Genomic DNA, 19,514 nt, shown 5'->3' with positions numbered 1-19,514 from the left:
CCTGATTAGAAAGAGCTTAATAAAAGCTAGTTGAATAGATACTCCCTGCCTACACCGTGGATGCTAAGTCCCAGTGTCTTGTATTCATGTTTTCAGCTCCAAGCACAGTGAAAACACAAAGTATACTACTTAGAAAAACAATGGATTTTTAAACTAGGTAAACAGAATTTGTTACTAAATTATGTGATATTCCATTCATCAAACCAAATTTTTGAAAGTAAACTTTTTTCAAAACTTTTTAACACTGTATTATAAAACCAGAGAATTAGAAATTAAAGAATCACTTCAAATAATATAAAGTTATACACTAACTTTGAAAAGTCTTGCTTTTCCACAAAAAAGAAAACCACAAAAATCGAAATAACAAGATTTATGGATACACTGCAGTTAGAACCAACTTTATTGTTACAACCAATTTTTTATTTACAGAATATAAATCTCTTCAAAAAGATACATTCCTTCATCTAATCAATGGTAAATGGCCTTATTAAACAAAAATAAAGCCTAAACATCACTTATGTTTAAACAGAAATAGTTTCATTAAAAGTTTATGAACGTAAAGAAAAATGTACTTTTACTTAAGCAGTTACATGAATGAGGCTGTTTTTTAATTTTCTTTACTGGCAACCCCATTTTATCCACAGAACAAATTTTACTTAAATTAACAGTAGTAAAAATGTAAAAATTAAATTTTAAACATGAAAATATGCAACAAAAAACAGGAAGTATCTTCATTACCAAACAGATTAACAAGTTCTCAAGACACTCAGACACTTTCTGAGGCATATCAAAACAACTACGTCAAAAGTTGCATTCATTTGAGAGGTATCAATACATTTTCAGTGCTGAGACTATTTGTAGCACTTACAGTATATACAAAGCAGCATTATACTACTATGGTTCACATTTGATAAACACAAATTTAAGCTTTATGCCACAATTCCCCAATTCAACATACAACTAACGCAATGACAATTAATTCATTTTGTTTTCTTCCTTCTGAAACTGCGTAAGAAAATTATCATTTAAGCACATGGAATAATATCATGTCTTCCTTCTTATAATAGTATATTTTAAAATTCAAATACTTTATAGCATGGAAACTTCACCCAGCTGTACAAAAGCTCCTAAATACAGTAGTTAACATTTTTCCTCTTTGCAGATTCTACCAATTTATAGTTACTTTAGTACAAATAACAGAAAACTTCAAATTAATGGACAATAAAAATTTCAGAGTGACACTACCTAAATTGAAGTAGCAGCACACTACAGCCATGGCCAGTAAATACTCTCATCTCTTCCACTGCTTTTGGGGAGTCTTTTCTAGGTCACAGGAGCTAATTTACATGGATACCATCAGGTCTCAACCTACCTCTGAAAGTTTAAGAGTTTTTAAATTTAAATAATGAAACAATTTAAATCAGTCAGCTTTTTCTTAACGTTCACTAACTAGTCCAGACACAAGATGTAATGTTTTCAATTTTTATAAAGTTCTTTTAAGTGTTTTGTTAAAATGATTAATGGCATTTATACCATTAATGGGTAAGAAGTAAACAAAAATATGCCTACACAAGGTTAGAGTACTTTACACAAATTTTTCATAACTAGAAAAGCTACCGGATTCATAATTAACACAGATTTTATTGTAACCTGCTGGTAACATCAGTAGCATAGTAAGCACACAGGGAACCAAAAAAAAAAAGATTTCAGGACAGAAACCTAACAAAAACTTTAATTTTGGATGTCTCCAACACAAAAGGGTATTTTCTATAAGCACTATTATTTTTTCCATTCAAATAGTTCAAAATCCTCTGTCCATTTCAAATTATGATCTAGAAATTTAAAAATTTAGTGTAAAAAAACTGTTCAGGAAAGTCTTATTATGTAACGTATTTTATTAATTTCAGTTTTCAAGTACTTAAGTGATGCAAATGCAAGTATTCTTTTATAGTAACGCATTTTACAGACTAAGCTTTAAAGACGGGAAAAATTCATTTAAAATAACCAATACGCTTTTCTGTCTGAAGACACTAAACCCAAGACATAACACTGAAATCCCACAGGTGGTAAGAAGGAAAAAAAGGCAGTTCAATAAAACTAATGTATTTCTTTAAAAAAAAAGAGAAGAGACAAAAACAAAACAAACTGCCTTAACATGTAACTAAGTTTCCAGTCAAAGGACATTCTCAAATCTAATGAACTAAAGAAAAAATCAGAGCAAATCAATTTTGAAATGAAGAGAAAGTTGCTTTACCACATACTCAGAATTCCATTTTCCTCTGTGCATAATAATTGAGTTTGCCTTTTGTGTAAAGTAAGTGCAAGTTGCTGCCAATAACAACTCTGCTTCTAGCATAAAGCATTGTTAACTTGGTCTATCAACTGAATGACTAATTAATACTAAAACCTTAAGTCTATCACTTTGGAATGCAGTATAAAATGCTTATTAAAGGCAATTTAAAGCAGAAATCAAACTCATAGTATTCTCATTTATATTACAAAAGAATTAAAAATGGTACAGAAGGCTTTGTGTCATGTACAAAAGAAATAACTATATAATTAGTAAAGTGAGGGGTTTTTAACTTGTAATTTAAAGTGTCTGCAGGAACTTTTTTTCTTTAAATCTGGAAACTTCAGTAACATATTTATGAAGTTAAAATATTTTTAGTCCAGCAAAAATGGAAATAGCAGTCATTAAAAGATTACTTACGTCTTTTCTATCTTTTACAATCCCTATTGAACAACTTTATATTTAGAGATATGCTTAAGATGAAGAGCTACTATTTATCAGATCTCTTGCATATATGAGATTTGAATTGAGATAGCTAATATTTCAAAGTTTTTTTGTAGAAAAGGGTTAAAACCTTTAAGATGGAAAAGGATAATACTTCAGTTTGCAATCATTAAATTATATTTTTAATTTGCTTTACCTTAGAATCATGACTCAAAGAATGGAGCTCTAACAGTGTAATAATTAACTGCTTGCAGGTATCTAACCTCACAAAAACCAATGGACAACTAAAGAATGACAAAAAGTCATATTAGGCACTGAGAGGCTAAATAAATAAGTACTGACATTAACAAAAACTGATAGACCCTATTTCCAGTTCCTCTTGTTATCCCACTATGCAGCTAGAACTGTTGACTCTCTGCAGTCTAAAACCAAAGAACTGGATCATTTCCTTACAGAAAAAATTCTACAAAAGAAAAAAAGAATGACAAACAATACACAATCTCATATGTAAGATACAACTCACACTAATTTACAAATTTTTATTTACAGTTTTATATACATTCCAGGCAAACCTAGTTTATGAGTTTTGTGCTCATATTGATCTCAAATGATCATGTGAACAGTATGACTTACTACCACTTTTCTTTGATTTCCAGAAAATGGTGGTAGTATGGGGTCAGGCAGGGGAAAAAATCAAATATTACTGGTCAGGTAAGATCTTACAAGTATGTAAGGAACAAAAAAGAAAAGTTGGGGAATTTTGCTTGTTAAAGCGTCCAGGCCACTATGGTCTATTGACTAACAATGAGTACACATGAATGCCACTTCTCTAACAACCATTTTCATATTTACAAAATGAGCTTACAAGTTGAGTTATTAGGTAAGGCATTCAAGTTCTTTAGCTTAACATAAAAAGGCAACAGACATCTCTACAAGCCACAGGATAAATTTTAGAGATGTTTTTCCTTGAGAATCCCTTAAATGGTCAATAAAAAGGGAAGCAACTTTGAACCCTATTATTAGCCTGCAGCATGATCCCAAAAACCAATACAGAAGTGGGAGCATCACAACACCCAAAATCTAGCCAAAGAGTGGAGGAAATACCTTAAATATCTGATTTTGTTCCCAAGACCCACTGCATACTCACAGGGCTAAAGTGAGAGTCTTTATTCCCCTTTACATTTACTTCTTTATGAATCTCTCTGAAATGCTTATAATAGTGTCACAGTTAGCAGCTATCACAGTCTACCAACAATGGCTCAGTGAATCTCTATTCAAAATAGTTTGAAGAATATGGAGTAAGGTAGAAAAATGATCTCTCCTCCCAGTTCTCCAAAATACATACTGTTGCACTTTAAGAAGTTGAAAAACAAAACAAAAAAAATCAAAAGTATTACATATTCTTCATCATTATAAGAAAATATGCCAACCACAGATGAAAAGTTCCCCAAAAAACAAATTTTCAAGTTCACTTTAAATTATATAAAAAACTATTAATTGTTTAATTGGTTCCATTCATTTTGTCAATTAGGTAAAATTCTATTGCTTCTACAGTATAATAATATGGTTTATAAAACAGAAGGGAACATTTATAACATCGGGGAGGTAGAAAACAAATCTTGGTCTAACACTGTTATAGACACAAACAGATTTTATGGTTCTATTTATGTAACTAGAATTTACCATTTAAAATGGCCTTTAAGTGTTTCTATTTACCTTATTAGCTTTAAACATCTTGAGATAATCCAAGTATTTTAAAGCATTTATCTGAGCATATTAAGTCATTTGGAGTAATACATCAGACTCCCCAGAAGATTTCTCAGAGGATTAATTTGTAGTTGCATATTCTGAATATGCAGATCCATTAAGCCAACTTTGTACATGGGCACTTATGTGACCAAAGTGCAAAGCTTGTCAGATAAATTTTCTAAGTAAAGACAACCATGACTATGCAACAGTCTTCAAAACTTGAAGCCTACTTAACAACCCAAAGATCTAACTTCCTTCCATATGATAATCACCATCCTCACACTCCTAGACAAAATAAAAAACACAATTAAACAAAATCAAGAGAAATCAAAATAAGAGACTTCCTACCTTGAGTATTTCTCCTTAATTCACATTTTGTTTTACCAGATTTTAAGTGTATAAGATCAATGCCTTGAATGTTCCTTATTTAATTCTTTTAACCACCTCAACTTATTTCTCTGAGCTATATGAATCAAGTAATCATTTGCTACCATTCTAAAGACATGGAGCCAAACTAAAACATGAAACCAAAATGTAAGAAATAAAGGTGGAGGGGTAAAAAGAATTAATTGAAATGATATTTTTTTGTTCCCAAGTGTGATAAACATTCTATCCTTGTTTCCAAAATTAGCAACTGTTCTACTAGCTACTATTTAGTAAACAAATACATAAAACATCCCAATATGTATAACAAAACTTTTGGTTAGAAACAATTTGATATACTAAAATCTTAAACTAGTAATGTAAATAACCACATTTAGTATATGAGAACATTACTGAATACAGATTTTGGTAACAAAATCATTCATATCTATTCCTGGATTATACATTAAATATTAATATGTATACTGCCAGACTATATAGGGAGAAGGGAATTTAATTCTAAGATATATTCCCCAAAAAAGAAACTTTCCAATATTCAACTCAATAAGATGTACCACTAGCATAGACAGTGAATTTATTAATATTTCACCTTCCTAAACAGGTATTTTTCAATGAACATCCTAAGTTATCTAGATCAGTGTCTGGCATTTCAAAAGTAAATGATCCATTTTACTGCAGTGCATCAAGATAAAAAGGTTACACTGAACACCTAGAATGTTTACTAAAATTAATCTTATTAAAGCAAAACAAAAAAAGTTTTTCTCTGGACCATTTTCACTGATTACATTTAAACAGATGAAATAGATGAAAGCAGTCACAGAATCATGTTACAACTATAATAAATAATTCACATATAACATAGATTAAATTATCAAAGGTTAAACTGAATCTTATACTTTTTTGCAGATTTAACAAATTTCTAATCCACCACATACTGAGAGCAGTAGGTATATTTTTTTTACATCATTCAGTCTATTTAAAAAATAGACTGTGACTGTTTAGAGGCATAATTTATAAAGCAAGATAACCAAATTAAATAACAGAATTTTAACAAGTATTGGCTTTTCTGAATTTCTTAAGAAAAGATTCGCAAGCATTGTTCAGCTACTTGAGAATAATTAAATCTCTTCTTTATTCAGGCATTTTTAATGCAGTAACCTCAGGCTTCATTTTAAAATATTGGTTAAAACGAACAACTGCATACCTAGTGAAAAAAGAGAAAAATGACAGAATTAGTCAAAGCTGAAAAACTTAATCCTTTATTTCTACTTACCCATCTAAACTGATTTTTTTTTTAAGTTTTAAGATTTTCAAAGAACATATTTTTAGTTTATTGCACCACCTACTGGACACTTTTCTGATACTGAGTACACTTAACATTATACTAGATTTCCTCTCAGACCAACTATTAAATATATCCAACCTTTGTAACACTCGACTTAAAATAATTGCAATGTGCCCTGCAAGTTCTAAATGTTAATTCAAAGACAGCAGAGACAAATGTAATGCATAAGTAAAATTAAACTTACCCAAGGAAATCAAATTCAATAGTGGAATATTTGGCTTGAATCAAAGCCCACAGTCCCCAAAAGAAATGAGAAGCCTAAAAAGGAAGGAAGAAAAATCAAGAATTATAATAACGCATTTCTTTGTAAAACAAGTATCAAATTGTTAATTTTTCCTTTTTCATGAGTTCCATAAAAAATACTTTCCTAATGCTTTTTTAAATATCTAAAACACAGGTATTCTTTATGTGTAGTTTCCTAGATGACTATAAATCATTTTGTCCATACCAAAAGAGGTTAAAAGAAATCACAGTCATTTAAAAAACAGTATCCAATTCCTGTAACCTGCTTTGTGTAGGCAGAGTGTTCAGCGTCAGCACTGACAGATATTGGCTAAGGGTCTTTCATAGTATTAATTGCTAACAGGCTCTCCTATAAAATACATCACCAAAGGACTTAGTTTCTTGACATAAAAGTATAAACCAAATAGAATATCCAAATCTCAAAAACAAAAATATATATTTAAATGTGAAGAATGTTCCAGGTGTGATAAACACCTAAAAAAAATTTTAGTGACACAACAATTATGCATCACCAACCACAACACAAAAGTAACACAACTTTACGCTCATGTCACAGAAAAGTGGGTCGTAGGACTTAATGGGGAAAACACATGACTGTGTAATTAGGAACTGTAGAATAATTGTGTGTGTGTACTTTACAAGTTAAACATGATGATATTTTTAAAGATTCTGATAACGCTAATAAGACTTCACTGTCCAAGAAATACTCTAACTAGAAATACTATTAAAAAGAAAACTTTCACTCTAAGATTTAAAAAGTATGTTGCTAATACAAATCTCTATTTAAAATATACTATTGCACTGTTTTCTTCCTCAAATACAGATTTAAAAAAGAATAAAGACTGTAGTAAAGAGTAAATAGCTAAAGTCACATGCATGTGAAATCTATTCTAAAGGTTGGGCTCTAGAGTCAAACTGTAACAATTACTAGCTATGTGGCTTTGAGCAATTTAACTTCTCTGTACCGCTGTCTCACCTATAAGATGCAAGTGTGACATTATGCTTTACAATAATATATATTCGGTCTTCATCTACTGTTCCTGGATCACAGCTCCCAATATTCTTGGAATCTCCTAAATACAAGCAAAATGGGAGTGATCTTTTGTTATATTTGGTGTTTTATTATAGGTTACTGAATAATCCTGGAATCACAGAAGTAACAGGAGCACCATCAATCATAACAAGCCCCTTTTCAAGTACAGCTAAATTTATGATAATGACATCACTTCTGGAAAGCCCTTAAGGATAGGGGCTGGTTACCAGGGGAACCAACCAAGTGATTGATTAGAGGGTTGAAACTTTCAACCCCAGGACCTCCCAACCTTCAGGGATGCGAGAGGGGCTGGAGATTGAGTTCAATCATTAATGGCCAATGATTTAATCTTGCCTATGTATGAAGCTCCATAGAAACCCAAAAGGAGGGGGTGTGGAGAGCTTCCAGGTTGGTGAACACACAGATGTGTTGGGAGAGTACGTACTCTAAACTCCAGAGGAACAGAAGTTCCTGTGCTCAGGACTGTTCTAGACCTTGCCCCATATATCTCCTCATCTGACTATTTTTCTGTATCCTTTATAATGTCCTTTATAATAAACTGGTAAGCCTATGTAAATGTTTCTCTGAGTTCTGTGAGCCACTCTAACAAATTAATCAAACCCAAGTCAATTGTGGAATTGAGAGTGGGGAAGAAGTACAGGTAATAACCCAGTCTTGCAACTGGCATCTGAAGTGGGGGGCAGTCTTGTGGGACTGAACCCTTAACCTATGCGATCTGACACTATCTCTAGGTAGATAGATATTGTCAGAATTGAGTTAAATTTGTAGGACACCAAGTCACTATCTGCTGAGAATTGGAAAATTGCTTGATGGTGTGGAAAAAACACACATCAGAGAAAGTATAATAGTATCTACAACTGGCACATAACAAACATTCAATAAAATGTTACTTATTATTCTATGAAATTAGAATGACAAAGATTTTGGTCTTCTTTCTATCTAAGGAAGTGTCTTAGGTATTGAGAAGTGAATTAAGAGATGAGATGCTTTTTCCTTTCGAAAGTCTAAATCAGTGGTTCTCAAAGTGGTCCATGAATCCATCGGAGATTCCTGAGGGCCAAAACTATTTTTCATGATACTAATATGTTACACTTGTTACACTTGCCTTTTTGATTATGTTAACATTTGCACTGATGGTACAAAAACAATGGTGGGTGAAGCTACTGGTACCTTAACATAAGTCAAGGCAATGGCATCAAACTGTATTAATATAGTATCCTATTCTTCATCATCACACACACAGTAAAAAGCCAGGCACACTAAAGAATGTCTTTAATGAAGCCTTTAAAACGATTAATTTTATTAAACTCTACCCTTGAGTACATGTTATTCTAATATTCTGCGGAATGATAAAGAAGTACACATAAAGCACGTTTACTACATACCCAAAGCATGAAGACTGTCTCAAGGAAAAAACACCAATATGACTGAGTTAGGAACTGAACTTACACATTTATAACGGAATGCTATTATTTTTATTTAAGAAAACAACAAACATACAAACTAATTATTAGACTTGGGTGTTTGGCAGACATTTCTCAAATGTAAAGAAGAAAAGTTGTCATTTCAATGGAAAGAACTGACAATATTTGTTGCCAATGACAGACTTTAAGTATTCAACCTAAAATACGAACTTTGTAAAATTTGTATTTGACTCCATGTGCTTAACAGCTTCTCAACACAGTACTTAACACTTTTCTGATACTAATGAATGTGATTTTTTGATATCACGTGAGATGTTATCAACATATGAAAGATCTTATACAACTCAATGGATATTTTTCTAATGACTAATGAATGATGCTAAAATTACAAAATCATCCACTGGTAAAAGAGGCATTTGAACTGCGAGATAAACCCATGGATTTTAATGTACTAGAGTACAAAAAGTCAACTGATGCATTCAGATTGCACATTGCAATTAATCTTTAAGAAACTATCACTTGTTGAGTTTTGGTGAAGTATCAAAAAAATATCCACAATTATCTGAAAAGGCAAAATACTCCTCTTTTCCAACAATGTGTGTGAAACAGGACTTTCTTAATATACTTCAACCAAAACAATATATTGCAATAGATGAAATGCAGAAGCAGATATGAAATTCCAGCGTTTATAAGCCAGACATTACAAAGATTTATAAAAGTATGTAATAATGCCGTTCTTCTCTCTAAATTTTTTTAAATAAAAGTTATTTTTAATTTAAAAAATGCTGATTGTTAATATGGTTTATTTTTTTTAAAAATACGTATTTAATAAATATTGAGTGTTTTAATTTCCAGTATGGTAAATATTGATAATTAACCTTATAGCTTATTAGCGGTAGGGCTTCAACCAACTTCTAAAGTATAAAGAGGGAGTCCTGAGACCAAAAAGTTTGAGAAACACTAGTCTAAATTACTGTGGGGACAGAGCCAGGAATGCAGTTTCCAGGCTCTCGGCCTCTCATGGCAAGGTGCTAGCTCAGGTAGTAAATGGCCATCAACTGTGATTGGATGGCCATCAGCTGTGGCTAGTTGGCCGTCAGCTGTAACCAGTGAGCCATTGGCCACTAATATAACTGCCGTGGCTACGCTAATAAAAAATGGGGGCTAGCAAGAAGATGGTGGCTGGCAAGTGCGGATTGCAGTTAGGATGGCAGGTTGCGGACAGTGTGGTTCCTGCTTCCTGTGTCTCCAACCCAGCCGCCAGCGAGAATATAGTGGTATGACTCCCCTATCTACGGCTCCATGGGTGTTCCTTTTTGGACTCACCATACCCTGCGTTTTTATGTGAGGAGTGGGACCAGAGACCCTGCATGACACCCTGCATGACACATGGCACAACAAGCAGTCTCCAGCATGATAATAACCTTAGCATATTTTAAGTGATATAAAGTCATCGGTGGATGGTATCATAATTTCTTCCTACTTAGGTTCGTTTTGTAGTAGAAAAGATTGAAATCAGGGGACATTCTATACATAAAAATGACATCAAATAAACTCTTACCACCATTTTAAGCACTGTTGATAACTGTATTTGTCAAATCAATTTTCATTCATGTAGTAAATATATATAGTATAAATGTAGGAAATAGCCCATTCATTTGCTTTCCCAAAAATGGCGACGAGAGAACACTTAAGTCCAAAGAAAATAACATTCTGTGATTCCATGATTTACTTATACCGGCTCCCTCAGATTTGGAAGTTATAAGTATGTAATTCTCTCTATCAAAGGGCATTTTAATTTCTAGGCTACCCAACTCTGTTACAAAGAAAAACTCAAAGCTTTATATGGTGAACAAATAATTAAAATGAGTCTTTAAACTGTTTTCTGAAATACCCCTACATACGTCTAATGTTTCATTTAGAAAGAATCCAAAGTCTATAAACAATGTGTCTAAAAACTCCTCAAAGCTTAAAAAAACCCTATGTGTACTCTATTTGGTCTTATAATGCAAATATCTACTTATAATGCAAATATCTATCTATCTCTTCAACATTAATTATAATAAACAACCAATAATAAGTGAAGTCTTGATTTTTAGAAGTCTGATTGTGCCTGGAGCAACAAGCACTTACCACCAAGCATTTATTTAAAAACATCTACACCCTGGTCTTATTCAAATCTTTTTCCCCCTTATTAAAGCAGCTTTATAATATATGTACATGTAAGCTTCTTCGTGACAAGTGATTAAGAGTCATCCCAAAAGAAGAAACAATACTTAAGGGAAAAAGAGGAACTTGCCAGAGGATCCAAGGTTAAGGGCATTCTGGGTAGACAGAAACAGCCTATACAAAAGGATACAGGCTTAAAACATCATGGAGTGTGCAGAAAACAAGATGACTCTGTCCAGCAGAGGTGAGATGTGAGAAATAGCGAGTAATAAGACAAAATTTGGGTGCTATTGTTTGGATTTCATTCTGTCGGTAACAAGGAGTCATAAAGTAGCAAAGTGACATGAGTTCATTAGATTCTAGTTATTAGACAGATCGCTTTTTAAATAGACACAAATTACAGAAAAAACCTGGAGGCAAAAAAACGAGTAAAGGCTAAGTGAAGTACAGGTGAGACACTAACACCTTAATCAAAGGTCATATAATTAGGGAAAAGGGGTTAGAACTGAGAGAATTTTAGGAACCAAGAACTTGGAAATAGAAAAAATGTGAGAATGAAGAAGAGGAACACGTGAAAAAAAATTCCTTTCCTAGTTTCAAAAAAGAGCAACTGAATAGATAGCATTTTAATTAAATCAAGATAGCAGAATAAAGAATACTGAGATAAAGGAGAGAAGGCATAAAACAGAATTCAAGTTTAAGCATACTGTGGTCAAATACGAACTGGGCCTGGGACAGAGATAGCCAGTACTGATCTGGACAGAGGGAAGAAAGTCAACTTGGGATCATTAACAAAAAGAGCAATAAAAGCCATGGGACTAGATCACCCTGTGAAAGTATGTATATAAGTGAAAGAAGGGGGGAGAGCCCAAAATCAGAACACCAGGGAACACTAACATGTAAGAGGGTTGGGAGAAGAGGAGGAAAAATAGAGCCAGAGAAGGAGACTGAACGGGAAAGCACAAAAGAGAACCAAGGAAGAATGGTATTACAAAAGTTAATGAAAGACAAAATTCTAAAAATCAATGGTAAATACTGTCAAATGTTATGGACAGATCAAGTAAGATAAAGACTGACCAGACTTGATAAAAACCAGACTTCACAATTATGTCATTATTGGTAAACTTGACCTGAATTATTTTTTTTTATATAATAAGGGAGAAGACAGATTGCAGTGGTCTGAAGAGTGCACGAAAGATGATAAAAGAGAAAGATTGAGGGTTTGCTTTTATTTCACCCTACCTTTCCAATTATTAGGTTGGTGCAAAAGTAATTGTGCTTTAAAAGATTAAAAATGATTGCAAAAACCGCAATTACTTTTGCACCAACCTAATATTTATCCATTCAAACACAACAGAGAAAGTAACCCACCTCAGAAGAAAAAGTTCAAGAAAAGAATGAGCAAGGAAAGTTTGTGACAGAGATTCAGTACAATTTAAATAAAAAGAGGAATTCAAACCAAAACTGAGTTAAAAAATGGTTTTCAATGATTTTTTAGTGAGAGGAAACTCAGAACATTAATAGACTATGTAAAGCTTATGTTAAAACTATAAGAGTACATAAATTCTGAGGACATATTGAATGAGAAATAAATATTAAAAAGGTATTGAAGTTTTATGTCTCTATCAACTGATCTTTATCCTTTTTCTTCAAGAACTTCTACTGAACAAATGAGGTCTGACAATGAAATTCGCGAACTTGCAGCAACAATGTTGGTAACCTTTTTTTTATATCAGAGGGGTTATTCAATATGAATTTGTACCAACTGGACAAATAGTTAACCAAGTTTATTATTTGGAAGTGCTAAAAAGCCTGCGTGAAAAAGTTAGACAACCTGAACTTTTCACCAACAATTCATGGCTCTTGCATCACGACAAAGCACCAGCTCACACAGCACTGTCTGTGAGGGAATTGTTAGCCAGTAAACAAATAACTGTATTGGAACATCCTCCTTACTCACCTGATCTGGCCCCAATGACTCCTTTTCTTTACCCCAAGATAAAGGGAATATTGAAAGGAAGACATTTTGATGACATTCAGGACATCAAGGTTAATAGGATGACAGCTCTGATGGCCATTCCAGAAAGAGTTCCAAAAGTGCTTTGAACCTTTGACTAGGTACTGGCATTGGAGCTTAACTTCCCAACAGAGTACTTTGAAGGTAACTGTAGTGATATTCAGCCATGAGGTATGTAACACTTTTTCTAGGATGAGTTCACGAACTTAATTGTCAGAGCTCATATGACATTTCATGAATATGTTTGCTGAATATTTTATGGGTATATATTCCCTTTTAAAAAAAAATCAGGTTCAGTAAGTTTCCTTCCAATTGTAATTTGCTAAGAATTTTAAATAGGGATGTGTATTAAATTTCATCCAAAAAGAGGTGTTTTGTGCATTTTATTGGCCCTTCTAAATTATAAGCACTTTGAAGGAATGCACTTTTATTCCTTTTGAAGACTCCAATCTAGCATACCTAGAATAACAATAAATACTTGATATCTGATGGATGAATATTTATAAATAACCTGGTGCTCAAACCATAAGTGTTTTTCAATATCAAATATATATAATACACATATACATATAGTGCGTCTAGTGCGTCCTAGTGCCCTAGTGCATCTTTTGGAGCAAAAATTAATGTGTGTGTATGTACATATACACAAACACACACACACATTTATATGCACAGTATCCAAACATGTTAAACATCAAAAGTTTACAAGGGAACCCAAGTTAGCATTCTAATAGTAAACAGTGGGGATGCTAAGAATTTATAAGGTATGTGGACTTTACGTGGAAATTAATAAATTCATTGCCTTAGCAATTTCTTTAAATGGTTACATGGAAAAAATACAAATTATACCCATAATACTCCTCATGTTAACATAGAAATTGGCTAAAAAGAAATACTAGGTTGATTCTGAAGTTCATTCAACGACCTCATGAGAAAGAAACCCCTGCATTCTCCACTTAAAGAAGATGCTTAAATAAATAGAAACAGCAGGCATCCTACAACCGGCTGGAGAGCATGCCATTAATTTAACCAACAATTATACTGAAAATACTGTGTTTTCCCGAAAATAAGACTTTAACTGGAAAATCAGCCCCAGCATGATTTTTCAGGATGACATCCCCTGAAAATAAGCCCTAGTGTGTCTTTTGGAGCAAAAATTAATGTAAGACCCAGTCTTATTTTCAGAGAAAAAGGTAGGTATCAGAATAGCAGTGACCTGTTTAAGACTATGGAAACAGTACACCTGTGAGCCACCAAGGGCATCTATTTGTAAAGACGACAACAAATGTTCTCCATGTCAATTGTACAGAATTATATTAAAACTAAAAAGAAGTAGCTAAAATAATTTCAACCTAGTATTCAATTTAATTGTGTTAACACCCTAGCTGAAAAGCTCATTCTAAAGTATCACATAATTCTCAAAAGATAATTTAAATTAACTGGTTAATAAAAAAAGTATTTAGACTACAGAAAATGGGTCTTCATAATAAGAAGGCATTAGCACGTCAACAAAGCTGGAAATAATGGCTTATCAAAAGAAGGTCAAGAAGACAAAATACTGGATAACCAGTTTTGAAAACATAATAATAATTGTACTTGTTCTTCCAATATATTTCTGTCATGTTAACATTAAGATGTGATAATTAAATATATTGTGGAAAACTTCATTTCCCATAAATCTTTTCTTGATTATGTGTTTCGTAATGAGAATACAAATATAAAAAACTGCTTCACAATTAATCCTAACTCTAACTAGAATCCATTCATTAAACGAATAATTACTAAGCATCTGGACAGGCACTGTTGTTCTGGGGGTAAGATGATAGTTGTGAATGAAACAAATATTTGTCCTCAAAAGCATTACAATGGGAGAATTGTAAACAATTATATTTTGTCATTTTGAACAAAACTTCAACAAAACTCAAAATGGGAAATTCGTTTATAAGAGAATAAAAATTTAAAAGCTTTTTAAATCATATTAACAATTTTTCATTTATATTTAAACTTACCAACGCAAACTGATTGACTTGAATGAAGAGTACTTCTACCTCCTTTTCAGTAACTTCTGTCCCAAAGCCCTTAAATTCTTTGTAGGCTTCAAGATAGGAACGCAGCCACTGGCCCTGAAGCTCTCTATCTGGATAGAGACTATAGTCTACATCACTCACACCTAAAATGGAAAAAAGACACTAAAGATTTTGAAAGCACATTCTCTTCTGCATACTTTAATAATCCTTACCACGTACATAATTTTTCAGAAAAAGAATTATAAGACATTTGGCTGAAATACTAGATGTTACATAGCATTTATTAAAATAAACCAATCATAATGTATTCCAACTTAAATTTAATGCACAATACAGTTCATCACCATAATCAATTCTGACTGCTTCAATTTTTCCTCAAAGCATGAAGCTTGAACTATCTGCATCAGAAGCGTCAAATCTTCATTTTAATAAGCACCCCAGGAGATTCTTATGCACACTAATATTTAGAGCATTTCCTAGAACTGTGGCTCTAAAACTTTTTTGGCCATTACTCGGAGTAAGAAATACATTTTATATTGAAACCTTATATACACAGCTGATATTAAGTTTCACAAACAATATTTACCCTAACTATACCTTCTAATTCTGACATTTTCTACTTCTTTTCTTTTCCATTCCTTGCTTTAAAATAATTACCCCACAAATTTGATTTCATAATCTGCAGTTTGAAAAACTCAACCTAGATGATCAAGTTCATATTACTTTGCCTAGCATTCAAGGTTCTTAAATTGGTCCAATCTTACTTCTCCGGTCTTATAACATTCTATTCTCCTTCATGAATTCTATATCCAACAAAAATAAGTACACTCACCCTGAAGTTTTCTTCCTCCTTCCTGCAGAACCCTCCTTTGTCTTCTAACTGGATATCCAAATGCTACCTTTCAAGTTTTAGCTTTATTTTGTCTATACTACCTTTCATGTTTGGGTTTTTCCTACATGAAATTGTATTAAGTGGAGTTTCCTCTTTCATATCCTCAACTATCCTTAATACTAACACAGTGATAGCTCATTATATGAACACCTGCTTACCTTTCCTACAAATATATGGAAATATGTACAGTACATATGTAAGGATATGGCATATATATAAGCTTGGTGGAGGGAAATAACAGAAAACATGTAAATTAAAACTTTTCCCCAAACTTTTCTCCAATCTAGTTATATGAGAAAATCCATGAATACATAAATGTATACAAATACAAATTCAGCAATGAAAAATTCCTACTAGGTATAAACCAGGGGAATTCCTAATCTTTAGTTTTAGAGCATTTCATGTTTCTAAATATAGAATAAAATGTATTTTATTTCATGTTTCTAAATACAGAATAAAATGTATTTTAAATTAATTCCACCTACATTAAGAAAACTAAAACTTTTATACTTAACAGTGATAATAGATTAATTTTCAGGGGCAAAAATGACCAGCTTTTTATTAGTCATAGCCAGACCAAAAAACAAATTCTTCAGTTTAGTTAACAAACATTCCAAAAGCCTAAATACAAAATGGAAATAGCAAAAGCTTTTAAAAACTGGCTTCAAATCTTTGTGACCATGGTGAATTACTTTCCTCATCTGTATAGTAGGAATATTACCTAACTTACAGAATTGTTGTGGAGAAAAACATAAGGTGAGAAGAGATTTATAAAGCACCTTGTGCCATGTCAGGTCTTAATAAAAGCCACAATCATTATTTTAAAGGAAGTCATCTCCTCTGTCCTCCAGGAACAAAGAACGAAGATCAGGAAGAAGTTAAAAAAAATGTTGCTGATTCCAGTTTATCTTCTTTAGAGAGAAAAAAAAATTCCAAAAGTGTCATTTCAAAGTTATATATCCTATTTACTCCATTAGTTAAGCCCTGAATTTTACCTGCAAATTCATTGAAATGATTTCCGATATCATATGCCAGGTAGTTGTATCCAGAATATTCATAATCAATGAACTGTACATCACCTATGTGAGACACACAAAAAAAGACATAAGAAATCATGTATGAGATCTGAAAATCCCTATGCTATTTGTAATGAAATAGCTTCCAATATTTTGTCTCATTGTACGTGCTTGGTTAACATGCACTTCTGAGACAATACAGGGTAAGGCTGTGAATTTTATGGCAATGAGCTTTACAAAATTCAAATTACGTATCTTGGTCAACAGCTCCTTTGCGAACATTAATAATGTCCATTATATTAAAGAAAAATCACAATATTGTATAGTCCATTCTCCAAGTTTCAACAAAAGCAAAATATGTCTTTCACCACATGGGGGCACCAGTTACTTAAAAATGCAAATTTAATCAGAAATGAACACAATCTTTGGAAACTGTTAATAATCTAAGCTTTTAACAAAAAAATTAATCTACAATACTCCAACAGTGAACTGACACGCTGATATATTTGATATGAATCATATCAATATATTTGATCAATATATTTGATCATATATTGATATATTCGATATGAATATATTTGATATATTTGATATGAATCAAATATAAACTTCGAAAGACTTGAATTCTGTGAACTCTGCAGTTATAACATTTGATCAATTTAACAATATCTCTAATTTAAGAATTTAGTTGCAATTAAACATATTTTCCTGGAATGCTACATAGTTAAGGTTTCCCTTAACATACCTGAGCAGCATTATGGTGGTTATTTTATTTTTTAAAAAAGCAAAGGTATATTGAGTATTGTAGGGGATTTGGCTCAACAAAGATATATGTTCTATTTTTTAAAAGAGACAAAAGAAAAAGTTGAGAGAGAGAGAAATTAAAACGGGTCACTGTCTACACCACGGATCACAAACTAAAAGGCTTACAAGGCTAAACAGTTAAAATGGATACATAAACAGAGATGGCTGTAAGAATAGTTTCTAAGCTGCTCATATTGTGAAAGTGAATAGCATATGCCGAGTTACACTATCTTAAAAATCACACTAAGGTAACAAAACAAATTGTTTAATCTATACAGATTGGCATTTCCCCAAAAAAGAGCTCTGGAACTATAATGTCTTGATATAGATATGTATGTTTAATTTGGGGATGTATATTGATCATATTCAAACTCAGAAAAACAATTTTATGACAAAAAAATGCCACAGCAAACAATGTATTTTACTTAAAAGCATATTTTAATGTAATTATATTTAATATCTAATTCTAAACTTGTGTAAGTAAGTCAAATAAGTGAGAATCATCAGTAAAATAAGTGAGAATCAATGTAGTAAAGCCCAGATATCAAAATCTATATGCATATTGACAAAATGTAAGGTTATAAATGTTGGTGACTATAATAAATCACTGCAATTCAAACATGACAAGTATCATATTCTTGAATTCACCAAAAAAAAAAAAAAAAAATCCCACAAAAGTCTTAAAAGTTAACCAAATCATTTTACAAGTGTAGAATGGGTAGATGGAAAGTGTTTTACCAAATCACTTTACTAAATTGCAGAATAGGAAGTCAGAACATGTTTTTAATTTTTTTCAAGGTACCACTGGGAATGAGAGGGTGAAGAACACCATCATGATAAAACAGTTTGCAGCCATGAAAAAATATTTCATTTTAAAAAATGTTTTAACGACAAGAATTACAAATGTTATATGAAAAAAATCTAAAATAGTAAAGATAGTAATCCAAGTTATGAAAACATTATGCCTGAAGAGAGAAAAAATAAATAAATGCATAGGGATAAGAAGATGAATGGAAATAAACCAAAATAAAATGTTTCAACTGGTTTCATTACAGGTGTTAGACAAAGTGACCTTTTTTTCCTTATATTTTAAATTCTTTACACAATCAACATTACTTTCAGGAGGGGGAAAAAGACAGTTTAAAAAGATTAAAATTATTTTTTAAATTTAAGATTAATTCTCTAAACAAAGCTGTCAATAGATAAGAGGCTAAACACAACAATCTGGGAGATATCTATCTACCAGGCCTTCAAGGAATCAGGATTCAAGATTTACCAAGTTGCACAAATGAACCTGTTTTAGTATGTGATTTTTTTAAATCGCAGCTGTTGATTGTTTTAGCTCTCTAAATACAAATTCTTGTAGAGCTCATATTAACTTACATGCCAATAAAAATACACAGCCCAGTCCTGAAGCTTACTTTTGCCACATAAATAAAAGCTTCCATTTTCAAAATTATATTTACATTTTGGCAAATATATAGTTAAAATGGCAGGTAAAACATGACTGCTTGTAAATACAATTTAAATAAAGCATAGATCATTCATTTTAACAAAAGTTAAAATCCGTTTCAATATGAAAATTTTAGCAATGACTTTTTGTAGTAGCATTAATTCATTAAAACTAGCCTTTACTTTTATATGCTATGTTGAGCT

General features: G+C 32.0%; 1 protein-coding gene across 1 annotated transcript in view; it reads right to left on the bottom strand.

Annotated features, from left to right (window-relative positions):
* Window positions 1-377: 377 nt before the first annotated feature.
* Window positions 378-19,514, bottom strand: part of ETNK1 (ethanolamine kinase 1) — a 57,045-nt gene continuing 37,908 nt past the window's right edge. The window contains exons 5-8 of the mRNA XM_019737892.3: window positions 17,034-17,117; window positions 15,129-15,289; window positions 6,397-6,470; window positions 378-6,071 (exon numbers count right to left, since the gene is read on the bottom strand). Coding sequence (XP_019593451.1) covers window positions 5,999-6,071; window positions 6,397-6,470; window positions 15,129-15,289; window positions 17,034-17,117 — 392 coding nt within the window. The 3' untranslated portion in view covers window positions 378-5,998. The remainder of the gene's footprint in view (window positions 6,072-6,396; window positions 6,471-15,128; window positions 15,290-17,033; window positions 17,118-19,514) is intronic.

This window comes from Rhinolophus sinicus, chromosome 1 (genome assembly GCF_057876585.1).
Source record: "Rhinolophus sinicus isolate RSI-liver-muscle chromosome 1, RSI-T2T, whole genome shotgun sequence".
Taxonomy (NCBI): Eukaryota; Metazoa; Chordata; class Mammalia; order Chiroptera; family Rhinolophidae; genus Rhinolophus; species Rhinolophus sinicus.
This window is presented reverse-complemented; position numbering and strand designations above follow the sequence as displayed.